The 17,380-nt window shown below is 41.4% G+C and overlaps 1 protein-coding gene across 3 annotated transcripts in view; it reads right to left on the bottom strand.

Annotated features, from left to right (window-relative positions):
- CAP2 (cyclase associated actin cytoskeleton regulatory protein 2) overlaps window positions 1–17,380 on the bottom strand; it is a 163,065-nt gene that overhangs the window by 126,152 nt on the left and 19,533 nt on the right. For all 3 annotated transcript variants that reach the window (XM_008976774.5, XM_034961507.4, XM_034961506.4), the window contains exons 2-3: window positions 8,401–8,522; window positions 3,407–3,507 (exon numbers count right to left, since the gene is read on the bottom strand). In XM_008976774.5, the coding sequence (XP_008975022.1) occupies window positions 3,407–3,507; window positions 8,401–8,521 (222 nt within the window). In that variant the 5' untranslated portion in view covers window position 8,522. The remainder of the gene's footprint in view (window positions 1–3,406; window positions 3,508–8,400; window positions 8,523–17,380) is intronic.

The raw sequence follows: 17,380 nt of genomic DNA, 5'->3' as shown, positions 1-17,380 counted from the left end.
AGTTTCTTGGGTTGAAGAATAGTTTAAATAAGCCCTTTGGTTTAGGCTGCACACAAGAAGGCTTTACAAGTTCTAATCTTTTCTAAACCTGTTATGCTCTTCAGTTCAGCAGAGATTCCTAATTGTAGCTATTAGTTCCCCTTTTTTGTGGTCTGTTTTGTCAATAGGCTATTGAGTGTTCAGTAAATTAAGCCCAACCAGCAGCCAACACATCGAGACAGACGTTAAATCATAGCTTGGCTGCCCCTATTCCTTACTGGTATCTGTCAAACGACTTTCAAGCACAGGCACAGGATTTAACATGATGCACATTTGTGTCACTCTCAAATTTCCATCCTGTACAATCAGGTATGTGAGGGCTTTTTTCCTAGGCAACAGGTGTGTTCTTGGAATAAAGTTCAACCCCCACTTCTGGCTGATGTGAGAGGCAACAGCTGCAAGCTTAATGCCAATGACACATGGTTCTATAAGCGAGAGAAAAAATAAACGGCATGTTCAAAGTATTAACGTCATGGGCAGATGGACTATAGCTGCCTGTACTTTTCTTTGTGTTGTACAGCTGGAGTCTAAACTTTCAGATGACAAGTGTTTCTTTCTTTCTCTCTTTCTTGCTTGCCTTTCTTCCTTCCCTCTTCTATTCTTTTCCTTCCTTTCCTCTATTTTTTAAAAACTAGGGAGAACATAAATTTTCTTAAGCATTACATATTCATTACTGAGAATATTCCTTCATCTGAGTCATCCTGTTTACAGCCTGATGAACGAAGAGATGAAAAACTTAATATTAACCAAGCTACACTTTATAACTCACTCTGTTCTAAAAAGAACTTAAAGGGACTGTTTAGTGTGCAATTTGAAGACAGCATACAAATCTTACTCTTTTAAAAAATGCAAAGTTAAATATACTTATTTATAGGTCTCATTATTCTCTTGTAAAAAGCTTCTATCTAGAATTTTTGAGATACTCCTAATGAGTTATAATGTACTGTGTACCTCAGAAGCCTAATGTTGGCATTAATGAATAGTAACCATAATGATACAATGATTACTGTCATAGTGTTCAAGACAGAAAATGTTCATCAATCACTCAAGCATCTTTTTCAGTGTATTGCAGATAATATTCCTTTGTGTGTGTTAGCGTTCAGGAGTTATCACGCCTCAGAATACAAGAGGCTCAGCCACTCTCTTGCTGCATACAAGGTTTCTTGTAAACAAAAACACTGAGGAAAAAAAAAAACTAGAGTAGTAACAATAGTGCTGTGGGATACATTTGATGCGCATGCTTCTTAGTGCCCAGGTTTTTCCAGAACTCGTATATATCAAGGCTTGTCTCTTTCACCAAGGGGTACTTCAACAGAAATGGAGAAGTATCTTTGTTTTTCTTAGATGTGGCAAACAAATACATTGCAATGTGATGAGATAAGCACCTATTTAATTACAGTCTTGGAGCCTCTGGCATAACCGGAGTCACTGGATCCCCTGGGAGACTGGTGTTGGGTGTTGCATATGATGTCTAATTGGGAGGGGAGCAAAAAGAGAATCCCTTTATACTTTTTTTAAAAGCCCCAAACCACAACTTTATTCAAGAATCAGATTTTCTGTGAATCTATACTGAAAATGGTTTTGCCAGGATTCTGTCATTGCTGAGAAATCTATAGGTAGATGGATTTGGAATTCAATCCTTAGTGAGAAACAAAGGCCAAAGAAAAAGAAGAACCCAGTGATACATTTCTTTTCATGTTTTTAATTGGTTTGGCTATCACATTCGATTTTCACTAAACGAATGCAAACAATGACTAACCCCGGAGATGATGCTAATATTTTTTAAAATATGAAAAGTGCCTAAAACGGCAGGCTAGCTTAGGTAACTTTAAAGTTCTCTTCCAATCCAGAGATTACCAAATTCTGTGTTTTTGCTTTTCCTCAGGCTACTTTGTTCAAAATTATAGTAAGATATACTTAACATAAAATTTACCATCTTAACCATTTTCAGTGTACAGCTTAATAGTGTTAAGTATATTCACATAGTTGTACAATCTCCAGAACTTCTTAATCTTGGAAAACTGAAACTCTGTACTCATTGAACAATTTCCTATTCTCTCCTCCCTCCAGCCTCTGGCAAACACCATTCTACTTTGTCTCCACAAATTTGACCACCCTAGGTACTGCCAATAAATGGAATCATACAGTATTTGTCTTTTTGTGTCTGGCTTATTTCACTTAGCATAATGTCCTCAAGGTTCATCCATACTACAGCATGTAATAGCATTTCCTTCCTTTTCAAGGCTGAATAATATTCCATTGTATGTACAGACCACATTTAGTGTATCTGCCAATGCACACTTGGGTTGCTTCCACCTCGTGGCTATTGTGAATAATGCTGCTATGAACATGGGTGTCTCTTGGAGATGCTGCTTTTAAATTTGGGGGATATACATAGAAGTGAAATTGTTGGATCTACAGTAGTTCTATTTTTTTTTTTTTTTTTTTTGAGGAGCCAACACACTGTTTTCCACAGTGCCTGCATCATTTTACATTCCCACCAACAGTGCGTAGAGGCTCCAGTTTCTCCCCATCCTAACCAGTACTTGTTAATTCCTGTTCTTTGGATAGTAGCCATCCCAATGGATATGAGGTGATATCCTCAGGCCGCATTTTACAGAAAGAAGAAGGGTGGCTGGTGACTGAGTCAGCTCAGCCAGGGGAACTTTTTAAAAGCATAAATCAAATCGCCCTGAGTCCTCTGCCCGGTGACCCCGGGTGGCTTCCCATCACAGTGGGAAGGAGAGCCAAGTCCCTCACTGTGACTAGAAGAGCATGTTGTACTCTGAGCCCTTGTTACCCCTCTCCCTTATCTTTTCCCAGGCCTTCTGCTCTGCTGGGAACACACCAAGCTTGCTCTGAGCCTTCGCTCTTGCTGTTCCCTCTGCCTGGAACTCTCTTCCCCACATCACTCCACAGCTCACTACCTCTCTCCATCAGATCTCTGCTCAGTGTCACCTCAGATACACCTTCCTATCTCAAGCAATAGCCCTGTTTCCAGCACTCTAAATCATGACTCTGCTTTCTTATTCTTTTCGTACTTAAAACTACCTGAATTCATTTGTATATTTGTATATATCATCTGTTTCCCAGACTAAAGTGGAAGTTCTGTGAGAACAGGATGTAGCCTATCTTGTTCATCCCCATGCTCCTAGCTTCCAGAACAGTGCTGGACAATACTCTATCCATAGGCCTTGCAGGCACAATTAAATGAATAAATGGGTAAATGAATGTTTTAGCCACCATCTGCCTAGCCAGAGTAAAAAATAAATAAATAAATAAAGATCTCCTCAGGCTGTTAGAGTTGTCAGAGGCTGGGCTGGTAAGTTTAAACTCTCTACTGAGAACAGGGGAGGAAAGTACTTACATGGGTCTCCACGTCCCCAGCAAGGATCCTACTGTTCTTTAAAAACTCGGCCACCATACTGTCCATCAGCTTGTCAAAGGCTTCCACGGAGGGTGCCACACCTTGGGGAAAGGAGCAGTTTGTTATTCCCTGGCCGTTGAATGAAAACCTGGGACTAGCCGGGCACGGTGGCTCACACCTGTAATCCCAGCACTTTGGGAGTCCGAGGCAGGCAGATCACCTGAGGTCAGGAGTTTAAGACCAGCCTGGACAACATGGTGAAACCCGTCTCTACTAAAAATACAAAAATTAGCCAGGCATGGTGGTAGGCATCTTTAATCCCAGCTACTTGGGAGGCTGAGGCAGGAGAATCTCTTGAAACTGGGAGGTGGAGGTGATCTCAGTGAGTCGAGATCGCGCCACTGCACTCCAGCCTGAGTGACAGAGCAAGACTCCATCTCAAGAAAAAAAAGAAAAAGAAAACCTGGGACTGTCTTGCCATAGGCAATATGGAAGTTTAATATCATCAATTTCATTCTCACCAATTCATTTGCTAAGTCATTCCTTCACTCAATCAATGTGTCTGGGTTGTTTTTTTGGTTTTTTTTTCTTTTGAGACAGGGTCTCACTGTCACCCAGGCTGGAGTGCAGTGGCGTGATCTTGGCTCACTGCAACCTCCTCCTCCCAGGTTCAAGTGATTCTCCAGCCTCAGCCTCCCAAGTAGCTGAGACCATAGATGCGTGCCACCGTGCTCTGTTAATTTTTGTAGTTTTTGTAGAGACAGGGTCTCACCATATTGGTCAGGCTAGTTTCCAACTCCTGGGCTCAAGTGATCGGCCCACCTTGGCCTCCCAAAGTACTGGGATTACAGGCGTGAGCCACCACGCCCGGATCTCCATCAGTGTTTATTAAACATTTCTCAACAGCTCAGGAAAACACTGTTTTCCTATTTTTCATCCTCCTGAGTAAAGACGCTACATAATTTCGTTTCATTCCCTCCGGACCCAGGGAGGTAGGTAGCACCATCACAGATGAGGAAATGGCTGCAAACACAGCACCTGACAGGGCCAGAGTTACAGACCAAACAAAAGGCAGATCCAAAACCTGAACCCAGCCGATTCATCCAAAGCCAGTGGCCCTTCTTCCATAGCCACCTGCTCAGGTGCTATAATGACCTTACAAACAGTTACCAAGATTACCCAGGACAATCAGAAGGTAATAATGAACTCTAGGCAAGGAGGAAAAGAGCTGATTTCACTCATTTTCTTCCTTCTTCACTCCCCAGGGGGTGGGGGGACAACCATAGTGGGAATGAAATTGACTGCTGAGCCCATACCTGTTGGGTTCAGAGCTGCCAAATTACTGGCAAAGCTCAAGTGGCAACTGCCCAACAGGTGTGCTCTGCATTTGCTTCCCTGCCTTTTAATTAGCAGAAAAAAAATCTAAGTCCCTGATTTCATGTCCCTAATATTGAGAAATACAATACTGAGAAACTATGGAAACTCTAACCAAAACCTAAGATTCCTTTTCTCCATGCTCACAAAACTATTAGGAGAGTGTCTTTCTTTTTCTCTTTTTCCCAATTACCCATTTCCACAGGCCCAAAAGATGATGGAAACAAGTTATTTGCACTCTCTGCAGGTGTGTTCTAACTTCCGAGCAGGATGTTGAAGCTAGACGTTGAAGCTGAGTTATCTTAAAGTTCACAGCACAGTATATAACAACTTCTGGAACATAAAAAGGACACAAGACCAAAGGCTCCTTATGGATCCGTTTGGAGACAGATAAACCTGTTTGTTGCTATGGAAGAGGCCCAAGGGGGGATCTCTGCTGAGTATTTAAAGTGGGAGAAAGTTTCAGAAAAGTGACAGAGTCCTCTACATAGCAGAAGGTACAATGATAAAAGGGAATATTTTCCAATTTCCTTTCATCGTTCAGCTCTGTTCACACCTCCTGCGGGCAGACCTGTCTTTCTCTCCAAACTGCATCCTTTGAGCATCCCTTAATCAAAGAATTTGGGGCCATGAATAGTAATACATTGAGACCAAAGATTCTGGAGCATTAGGACTGTGTATAATTCATCTTCAATTTTCTTGCACCTAGCACAGTGTTTGTCGCATTATAAAAACGCAAAAATACTTCTTCAACTGTTGAGCGCAACTTAACTGATTATCACCAGAGAAAAAAAACACTCACCTTCTAAAGCACATCATAATACCAGTATCATAATAGAGTGGTCCTTTGATCTATGCCTATTATGCATTTGTAAGGGATTATGTTCCTTCTAAAAGTTTCTTTTTTTTTTTTGAGACGGAGTCTTGCTCTGTGTCGCCCAGGCTGGAGTGCAGTGGCGCGATCTCGGCTCACTGCAAGCTCCGCCTCCCAGGTTCACGCCCTTTTCCTGCCTCAGCCTCCCGAGTAGCTGGGACTACAGGCGCCCGCCACCACGCTCGGCTAATTTTTTTCATTTTTAGTAGAGACGGAGTTTCACCGTGTTAGCCAGGATGGTCTTGATCTCCTGACCTCGTGATCGGCTCGCCGCGGCCTCCCAAAGTGCTGGATTACAGGCGTGAGCCACTGCGCCCATCCCGATTTTAAACATTTTTAAGTTTCTTTTAAAATAAAAAAAAAAATAACTTTTGTTATAACATTGTCGTAATGATGTTTACATGTAAGGTAAAAGGTTGTTCTGCGGATTTGTTAAAAATAGAATTTATAAAATTGTCAAAACTTACTAATTAAGAAGAAATGGAAATGGTGTTCAGGATTAGTAAAATGTTTTAAGGATGGATATCATTCAGACAATTTACTAATTATCCTACTTCATTTCAAGTAGGATAGTAAATTACGGGCTAAGTTGTTTTAGAAGAGCTTTGCTTTAATAAACTGGTTTGGAACGATTTGTTATATGAGAAAATATTTGTTTAAACACTTAAATAATTTAATTACATACCCTCTAATTCTACTTAGCCTATTAATTTTCCTAGAAAAAATCTTTTTTTTACAATGTACCAAGTTCAGTCTAGTACCTCTTTGAGTAAGTGAGGTTCAAATTATTGAGATTTTTTTTTCTTTACTCAATAATACTATATAGTCTCCCGGTAGTTAGATTTTAACTTTGTTTTGTGTATTCACAGGCTTCACATTTGTGGTCAGTAGTTTAGAGAAATGTCTTTAATCATCTGATGCCAACAGTATAATGAAACAAAGTTACTGAAGAGAGGGTGAAAATATTTTCTTACAAATAAGGTTTATTGAATCATATACCAACTGTATACAGTTAACAAAAAGAGGCTTAAAATGAAATCATAGATGTGTCTCAGTTGGTGCGGAAAAAAACTTACAGGCTCCTGGCAGCCTTCCTTAAAACAACACCCCCTTTCAATTCATTCAAAGCATTTTGATTTTCATTATGTTCAGGGGGGAAATAAACCAGCCAGCACATTTGTGCTCACACAGTAATTTTTGTCCCATGGTATGTAATACAGGCACAGGTCCAAATTCGCCTGAAATTCTAGAAGCACCAATGTAGGTCTTTCCTGGTGAAAGCTTTTTCTGAAGTCCCTTCTTCCCCACGGCTTTTCTCAGCCCAAAAAAACCTGACAGGATTCAGTATGGGTCAGATAAGGAGGAAGTGCCCATGTGACAAGAACAGAGTTGCCATATTAAATGCAGATTGCCTGGTTCAATTTGAATTTCAGAGAAGCAATGAATAAATGTTTGCTGTAGGTGCATAACACGCACTATAGCCCATGCAGTATTTGGGACATCCTTATACCCCCCAAAAAAGTGTTCTTTATCTGAAATTCAAATTTAATTGGTTGTCCTTTATTTTTATTTGTTAAAAAAATTATTAAGTAAATTATTTGTAATTTTTATTTGTCCCTTAGTCAAGAAGGAATTGGAAAAATTATTGTAGATAACTTGGAGAGCTTGCCATATGTGGTACCCTTTTTGGAAAGTAGCCAACTTTTTATTTTTGATGATATAATTAAAAAATGTTTTACAGTATGGTATTAGGATATAGTTTTAAAAGCATATTTGGTTGGCCAGGTATGGTGGTTCACGCCTATAATCCCAGCACTTCGGGAGGACGAGGCAGGCGGATCACGAGGTCAGGAGATTGAGACCATCTTGGCTAACATGGTGAAACCCCGTCTCTATTAAAAATACAAAAAATTAGCTGGGCATGGTGGCAGGCGCCTGTAGTCCCAGCTACCCGGTAGGCTGAGGCAGGAGAATCACTTGAATCTGGGAAGCAGAGGTTGTAGTGAGCCCAGATCGTATCACTGCACTCCAGCCTGGGCAACAGAGTGAGACTCCAACTCAAAAAAAAAAAAAAAAGCATAGTTGGTTAGGAATAGGCAAAGGTAAAACACCGTGACGTAGTTATGTTACATCAAAGTCATATTTGCCTTCGCATAAGACCAGCTTCCTTCAAAACTTTAGTTCCTAAATTTAGTGATTTGTTCTTTTTAAAATGAAAATCTACAGAATGATAATTCCTTCCAATTTACATTCTAATCAAGAACATTAGTGTCTTTTTTGATAATTATGTAGATAATATATTTAGTCATTGAGTGCGGGACAGCAGTATGAACACTAAATGAAAGAAAGATGAATATGCTCTTAAGAGGCACTGAGGCTGGGCACAGTGGCTCACACCTGTAATCCCAGCACTTCGGGAGGCCGAGGCAGGGAGATGCCTTGAGCCCAGGAGTTTGAGGTCACTGTGAGCTATGATTGCACCACTGCACTCCAGCCTGGGTGATAGAGCGAGACCCTGTCTCTAAAAGGCACAGATACTGATAATTGTTGTGGATTGTGGGTTGAAAGGTTTTCTTCCTTTCTCTTTTTCAGGGATTGCTTGCCTCTGGTTAATGTTATGGTCACATACAATGGAAGGAGTAGGGAAGCTGAAGGATAATAGAAATGTTCCTTGAGAGTGAAATTATGGAAACAAAATGAAGTAACCCACAAGAAGACCAGGAATGACAACAGTTTGTGACCCTACCTGCAATGACACCATTGACTTCCCCGCAGTTCCCAGGGGGCCTGTGGGACTCTGCAGACAGCGACTCCAGGCGGCTGACAGCTCGTTCCAGTCTTTCCACCAGTCCCTGCATGTTGGCCATTCTAGAAAAGCACAGGCACAAATGGAGGCTGCGTGAGCATCAGGGAGGATGAGTAAACCAACACCATCAGTCTCAACAACAGCGAGGAGGAAGACACAATCACTGGGGATGGCTTTATTTTTATTTTTTTAACCATGAAATTGTATGTATTATTGTTGCTTTTTAATCTCAGTAGTTTTGGGGGTGGGTACAAGTGGTTTTTGATTACATGGATAAGTTCTTTAGTGGTGATTTCTGAGGTTTGGATGCACCCATCATCTGAGCAGTGTACACTGTACCCAATGTGTAGTCTTTTGTCCCTCATCCCCCTCCCACCTTTCCCCAAGTCCCCAAAGTCCGTTATATCATTCTTATGCCTTTGCATCCTCATAGCTTAGCTCCCACTTATAAGTGAGGAACATATGATATTTGGTTTTCCATTCCTGAGCTACTTCACTTAGAATAACATGGCCTCCAGCTCCATCCAAGTTAGTGTAAAAGACATTATTTTGTTCCTTTCTTTGACTGATTAGTATTTCATAGTTCATATATACCACATTTTCTTTATCCATTCATTGGTTGATGGAGACTTAACTTTGGTTCCGTATCTTTGCTATTGCGAATTGTGCTGCTATAAATGTGTGTGCATGCGTCTTTTATTTACCTACAGAGTATTTCTAAATATCAGAAAAATACGTGAAATTCAAAAGAATCTAAAACTTGGAACAAAAAAAAATTGGCATTATATTGAGCTTATTTTCTATTCCATTAGTGATTATTACAAGCCCAATAGGTAATACACAAATATTCACTCCCTTTATACTGCTTCCAAGTGCCTGTGTGGATGCTTCCTTGTTATATGACACAATCTATGTACAGCACTTAACTTTTTAAAAGCCCACAAAACATATATGGAAAAATTAATATTGCCAGCTCTTCTTCTGCTAATGGTGGGAGCATATTTTCACTATTTCCAATAATTCCTTCTGTTAAAGTATAATTCTCCAGGGGATACTAAACCTACCGATAATCCTTGTTTACTCAATTACATAAAACCAAACAGCCCTGCCCAGGAGAACTGAGTTTATGAATCTGAGCATCATTTAGCAGGCAAAGAGGCCATCACCTCTAAGAGCTAATTGTTTTCCACTTATTACTGATTGGTTTGTTTTGGTGTTTCTGCTGCTGAATTATTTTAAATTATAATTATTCTGAATGTAGGGTTTTAATTTAAAATATGACAAATGGTTATTTTCCTTTTGTAAGGCTGCTGGTTATGTTTAAGCAAAATTTAGTCTTAGGTGGGGTGGTTTGTAGAGACAGGGATCTTCAGTTACCCAGTACTCTTGGCTGGGATAAATAGGGACTAAAGCTGATTAGAGGACTGGGGATAAAAATGGGGCAGGGTGACCGGGTGCGGTGGCTCACGCCTGTAATCCTAGCACTTTGGGAGGCTGAGGCAGGCGGATCACGAAGTCAGGAGTTCGAGACCAGCCTGGCCTACATGGTGAAACCCCGTCTCTACTAAAAGTACAAAAATTAGCTGTGCTTGGTGGCACACGCCTGTAATCCCAGCTACTCGGGAGGCTGAAGCAGTAGAATCACTTGAGCCCGGGAGGCGGAGGTTGCAGTGAGCCGAGATTGTGCCACTGCACTCCAGCCTGGCGACAGAGTGAGACTCTGTCTCAAAAATAAATAAATAAAATAAAATAATAAAAATAAAAAAGTTAGCCAGGCATGGTGGCGGGCACCTGTAATCCTAACTACTTGGGAGACTGAGGCAGGAGAATTGCTTGAACCCAGGAGGTGGAGGTTGCAGTGAGCTGAGATCACGCCACTGCACTCCAGCCTGGGTGACAGAGCAAGACTCCGTCTAGAAAAAAAAAAAAAATGGCGAGGGGGCAGGGTATCCATGCTTCCTGCTTCCAAACAGAAAATTAAATGAATGTGCATAGGGTAAGTACCGACTAAAATTATAAACTTATATTAAGATTATTGGCCCTAGAATTTATATGTCTTTAAGGCAACCTCTGAGGAATGAAACCCAATCTAATTTGTTCAGGTTCCTGAGATCTAGCTTATAGCCACCTTAACGCCGGCCATATCAACTTATGGTTGCTTTTGGCAAAATCAGGCTGCTGCTCCTTAAGAGACGACAACAAGCCTCCTCTTAATCAGTGCCTGGAATTCTTCTCCCTCTTAAGAACCTTCCAAGCATCACTCTGAGCAAAAGAGGAACAGCATGCTTCTGAATCAGAGACACTGCTGTCCTAAAGCAGGGGTAAATAAATGTAATTGCTCTCAGATGGATAAATATTTTATGCTTCTGCTGGGGACCAGGCAATACATTTATTTCTCTTATGTGTTTTGTAGTCCATCAGTTTTGAGCTTAAACACAGTGATGACGTGCCACTGCCGTTTTTCAAAAGCAAGGTTATACTTATCAAAACTTGTATAGCTCTGTAATTCTGTCTGAATGTCAGATGGTCATCAGCTATGGAGGGCGGAGTTTACTGTCTATTTTGGAAAGTCATCTCTCCTGAAACTGGCAGCAGTTACTCTTGCAAAATATGGGGCAGTGTTCTCTGCACAGCTGAAATCAGCATCTAATCCTAAGGGGATTCAAAATTAGAAATTTCTCATCTATTCTTTTCCTCTTCACGTCAGAGCTTGTGCTTCCATCGCAATTGAAGGAAAAAAAAAAGGAAAGAGAAATGTAATTGAATCCTTTACGTAATCCTCTTGCAAGGGAGCTGGGTATCCTGTAGGTGGGTGAAGGCCATTTGAGAAATGATGAAAGCCCCTCAAATCTTTTAATAGTTTCCCATCTGTTCACAGTTATCTATGTTCCCTGTTACTCAACTTGCCAAATGTTACCACCATAGACCTAGCCTGCGATAGAAAAAAAAAATGTTTGCTTTGTTAGCAAGCCCCTATTCCCAACAGAACGGCACCAGCCACCTCCAGCAGCTCACAGATGAAGCTGTCTTGAGAAGGCCTGTTACATTTCACACTTAGGACTGCCGTCTCTGACTGTGGCTTAATCAGACTCCCTGACAAGACCCAAACTCGCACTATCTCATAGTGCTCCGTATGTTGAAAGACAACAGGAGTCAGCCCACAAACTGCAGGGCTGGACAGATTGGTGTGGAATGCAGTCGAAAAGCGACTCAGATGTCACTCCATGTAAAATCACCACGAGCAAGACTGAAATCCTGCCACAGCCCCTAAAGCGGTCAAAATACAGCTCATGCAAGGAAGTTGGAGAGATGTCTCTGGGTTTAAAACTTTCAGAACAGTTTCTAAGATAAACTGAAGAATAAATAAAAGAAAGACTATACCAGGAGACATGTTAGCATTCCCAAGGAGACTGATGGGGCCCAAGATGATCGGATGATCATGCCGCCTTCTCTCCAAACTCTCTCTTTCTCTCTCCCTGTCTGTCTCCCGATATACCCTCAGCCACTAGCCTGGCTCTCAAGAATGAGTAAAGAGCAGAGCTGCAGATTCTCCAAATTCTTTCCAGGCAGTCCCATCCGCCTTAGCATTCCAAAGTGGATTTAGCCAAGTTTTGACAAGGAGGTGGCAGCCAGGAATTAAGAATTAGGTTGAGGAAACTCATAGGGTAGTCAAAGCAAATACAGACAGCAAGGTCAGGGTAAGGAATGAGTCAGAGCCAGGGGGATAGACCAAGGAATTTGGTTCAGGAGGCCAGCAGAACAGGGGGATACAGCAAGATGGCAGGAAAGAAGATATTCTAAGAACCCAGTGAAGAACAAAGAGAAGCCAGATTCACAGCTGGAGAATGAAGAGACTGGGTTAGATGACACAGCTCAAACTTGGCTCCCCAGATCTTCTCTAGTCATCCTATTTCAGTAGAAGCCGATGGCAAGGAAAGGTCAAAGGATATACACAAACACCTGACCAGAGTGTGAGTGTGTGTGGGGAAAAAAGAGGAAGGAACATAACATCGCACAACTTTCTCCTTTTCACAATTTGTTTTAGGAGCCGGGGCCAGTGGCTCACGCCTGTAATCCTAGCACTTTGGGAGGCAGAGGCGGGTGGATCGCTGGATCCCAAGAGTTCTAGACCAGCCTGGGCAACACAGCGAAACCCATCTCTACATAAAATGGAAAAATTAGCTGGGTGTGGTGGCACACGCCTACAGTCCCAGCTATTTGGAGGACTGAGGCAGGAGGATCTCTTGAGCCTGGGAGGTCGAGGCTGCAGTGAGCCGTGTTCACCCCACTGCACTCCAGCCTGAGTGAAAAAATGAGACCCTGTCTCAGAAAGAAAAAAAAAAAATCAGTTTTAAAAAACTGTACTTGAGATTAATGTTAATTCCTTGTTTTGAATTAATTTTTTTGTATTCTCTTTTGAGTTTCATTATAATGAGAAGGGCACCCATCCTCCTTTTGGGTCATTTTTTTTTTCTTATCTGAATTTTCCCCTCACTTTTCAAGGTTGTTTGTTTTTTGTTTTGAGACAGAGTCTCACTGTTTCTCAGGCTGGAGTGCAGTGGCACAATCACAGCTCACTGCAGCCTCCACCTCCTGGTCTCAAGGGACCCTCCCACCAAAGATCCTCCCTAGTAACTAGGATTACAGTGCATGCCACTACATCTGGTTAATTTTTTAAATTCATTTTTTGCAGGGACAGTGTCTCTGTATGTTGTCCAAGCTGGTCTTGAACTCTTGGGCTCAAGCAATTCTCCCATCTCAGTTTCCCAAAATAAAGGGATTATAGACATGAGCCATGGCATCCAGGCTAATTTTTATTTTTATCAAAGCTAGACATGCACATAATTTAAAGAATCAATAGTTCTACCCTCTTCCATTCTGTGTCATAAGTGCTAACCATTTTCAATAATTTTAACTGTTTCTTTGATAATCACACCCCCCCTTCCCCCTTATGTCTAAATAACATGACTCTATCTCTGTGTATTATTTGGTTTTCTTCAGTTTGGGGCATTATCTACTGAGTTGCCACCAAAAATACACGGGTTTACTTTTTGCTTGCCCAGTCCCCACTACCACCTGCATGCATATTGCCTTTTGTCTTGTCCTCCCAATAGTGTTATATCACAGTTTTTCTGTGATCGATATCCAGTGTTAACACAGTTATGACTATTTGCATCTGAGCCAGGAGGTATACTATACACAGGGTTGCCATTAAGTACAAAGGTAGAGAAAGTCTGGAACATGGTCATAATGAACGTTAGCTGCAGCTATTAAGTCATCCCATCTCATTTTGCTGTCAGTGGGAATAGTTATATTTGAAATGTCAAGCAGTCATCTAGAAGATCTGGTCAATGGAAATGACTAACAGAAAACTTCAGGTCAGTATAGCCTTATTTTTGTCCCCAACATTTCATTTTCCTCTGTCCATGTACTTATTCCTCCAACATGTTTAAAAGAGTTTTCTCAAGTCTACGTGTATGTGCGGTTACCATAAAATGAAAATTGTGGTATGTAATTCGTTATTTTTCCCTCTGAACATATTTACACATATTTTCCCTCCGAACATTTTTACAATGACTCTTTTGCTTCTAAACAGCAAAGGATGAAGGCCCAATCTCTTTGGGGTCATTTTTGGAAACTAGCAGCACTCCTTCATGCCTCATATTTTCTTCACCCAACCCATCTTATGCTCATTGGTGAAGGGTGTGTTAAGCCCTTAACTAGCTCACTCTAACCAGTTATAAAAGCAGCTTTCACAGATGCTCTGAACATTGACACTCCATGGCACAATGTAAATGGTGATAAGCCTAGAATAACAACCTATGTGCCTGGATTACCTATTTTGCATCTGTAAGACATACTGCCCAATTAAAAACCTGCCTTGTGCTTTCTTTCCTGTCAGCACCTGTACACCTCGCCTCCCAAGGAGACCGGCTGCAAGCTTTTCAGGGGCTGAGGTTGGGTCTTACTCTTCTTTGCATCTCCCACTGAGTCCAGCATGGTGCCCTATACCTAGAGAACTATAAATACTTTTTGATTGACTAATTAATTAGCTACCACTCACTGCCTTTTCTTTGCCTGCCCACTCACTGGCACCATCCCAGATCAGGCTGAAAGCCAGATTTTCATAGGAGAAATTTTCATTTAAAAGAAGATGCTAGATTAGTTTTTCCTACTTGGAACCACAGTGGCTCCCTCCCATGACTTGAAAGAGCACACTTGCTGCCTCTAATGTAAGCCTTTGGGTCTCTTCCATGGCTCCTTTTTCTTCAGGATTTCAAATTGTGTTAAAACTCCACATTGTCTAAAGGGTTTTGTAAATTCCTCACAACAAGTTCACAAAACAAGTAAGAGATAATGCTACTTGGATAACATTTTCATGTTAATAAAAGAGGTGGGTCTTTCAGGTTTCCTGATTGCTAGCTGAAAGTTCTCCTCACTAGGCCAAAAATACAGAAATAATGGTAGTGAGTGTTTCTCTTCCAATTCTGCAAGAGAGACCCAGATCCAAGGGCTTCTGAAGATCATGAATCTAAGATTAAATAGGAAATAGACTTTTCTCAAAAGAAGACATTTACGTGGCCAAGAAACATAAGAAAAAAGCTCAACATCACTGATCATCAGAGAAAAGCAAATCAAAACTACAATGAGATACCATCTCATGCTAGTCAGAATGATGATTATTAAAAAGTCAGGAAACAATAGATGCTGGTGAGGCTGTGGAGAAACAGGAACACTTTTACGCTGTTGGTGGGAAGGTAAATTAGTTCAACCACTGCGGAAGACAGTGTGGCGATTCCTCAAGGATCTAGAACCAGAAATACCATTTGACCCAGCAATCCCATTACTGGGTATAGACCCAAAGGATTATAAATCATTCTGCTATAAAGACACATGCATACATATGTTTATTGCAGCACTATTTACAATAACAAAGACATGGAACCAACCCAAATGCCCATCAATGATAGACCGGATAAAGAAAATGTGGTACATATACACCATGGAATACTATGCAGACGTAAAAAGGAATGAGATCATGTCCTTTGCAGGGACATGGAAGAAACTAGAAGCCATCATCCTCAGCAAACTAACACAGGAACAGAAAACCAAATACCCCATGTTCTCACTCATAGGTAGGGGTTGAACATTGAGAACACATGGACACAAAGAGAGGAACAACACACACCAGGGCCTATTGGGGGATGGGGACTGAGGGGAGGAACTTGGAGGACGGGTCAATAGGTGCAGCAAACTACCATGACACAAGTATACCTATGTAAGGAACCTGCACGTTCTGCACATGTATCCCATTTTTTTAAGTGTTTTTCTAAGAAGAAATAAAGAAAAAAAAAGGAAATAGACTTGAAGTGACAGGAAACTGGAGACTTTCAAACCTTTTCTCATAGTGAGGCTGGGCAACTGGTTTATATGTGAACTCTCTGCAAAAAATAAAGTTACAATGGACTAATTTCTCTGTAAGTCCATCAAAATTTAAAATATTTGGTAAACTACCATCAAATCAGACTGTCCTAGATTGTTAAACTCTTTTTTTTTTTTTTGAGACAGAGTCTCACTCTGTCACCCAAGCTGGAGTGCAATGGCACAATCTTGGCTCACTGCAATCTCCGCCTCCTGGGTTCAAGTGATTCTCCTGCCTCAGCCTCCCAAGTAGCTGGAATTACAGGCGCCCACCACCATGCCAGGCTAATGTTTGTATTTTTAGCAGAGACAGGGTTTCGCCATGTTGGCCAGGGTGGTCTCGAGCTCCTGACCTCATGTGATCCACCTGCCTCGGTCTCCCAAAGTGCTGGGATTACAGACGTGAGCCACTGCGTCTGGCCAATTGTTAAATTCTCTTTACAGTAACCGTATCAGTGACTTTCTTTTATTTCCCAGGAAACTACCAAGCACTGGGAGAAGTAACCCTGTGATTCACTATTACTAATTGGGTAATGGTATGTATAGGAGAAACAAACCATCACAGTATTCATTCATTCATTTTTTAACTGGCTCATTGAATATGTTTGTTTCATTCACTCAGTCAGTCAGTTCCCACTGTCTACTAGGCACAATGCTCATATCTAGAAAACTAAGGCTGATTAAAAAACATTTCCTGCCCTACTGTAGTGTGAGGGGGCTGAAAGCAAACCCTGCTCAGTCAAGCCAGGAAGCTGTTTAACTAAGAGATACATTCACGTTGCCAAGGTGCCCGCCTTCGTATCTTTTGCTTACTCTCCTATAGAGCATTTCTGGAGCCAGCTTCTCGCCAAACAGCAAACAAAAAGCACCATTTTCTTTTTATTGCAAAGATGTTTCAAGAGTCTCTGATTTTTGAGATGGTGTAATCAGAATAGCTGAGACCAGAAAGTTATATAAGAAAAAGAACACTCTCAATGTTTCATGAAACTGGAGAAAACATGTATGAGATCCTGGTTAGCCAACTGACTCCTCTAGGGCCTCTAATCAGGTCTCACTGCAGGAGAAAAATGCTTCAGCTTGACCTTCAGAAAGATCTCACCCCAGCTCTCTAGCTACAATTCCCCATGCTCCCGAGATACCCACATGCCACAGGGACAACTCCCCAAGTCCCAAACATGTCCTACCCTATCCCTCTCCTATGCCATGATTCTGCTGCCTCTAAGGTTCTTCCTAGCACTGTTAATTTTCAATCCTCAAATCCCAGCTCCTCCAAGAGATCTTGCAGTGTCTCACAAATCAGAGTAATCTCTGGAGAGGTATTTACTCCCTGACATCTCCATCGACTATCGAAACCACATATACAATTTCCTCGCCATCCCATTTGCCCCCTCTACTGTGGTGGTTTCACCCCTCAGAACCATCCCTAATTTGCCTTATATATAAATATTCCTCCTCTAAGTTGAAATTAGAAATACTTACTCCCTGACATTTCCATCGA

The sequence above is a fragment of the Pan paniscus genome, chromosome 5 (assembly GCF_029289425.2).
Source record: "Pan paniscus chromosome 5, NHGRI_mPanPan1-v2.0_pri, whole genome shotgun sequence".
NCBI lineage: Eukaryota > Metazoa > Chordata > Mammalia > Primates > Hominidae > Pan > Pan paniscus.
This window is presented reverse-complemented; position numbering and strand designations above follow the sequence as displayed.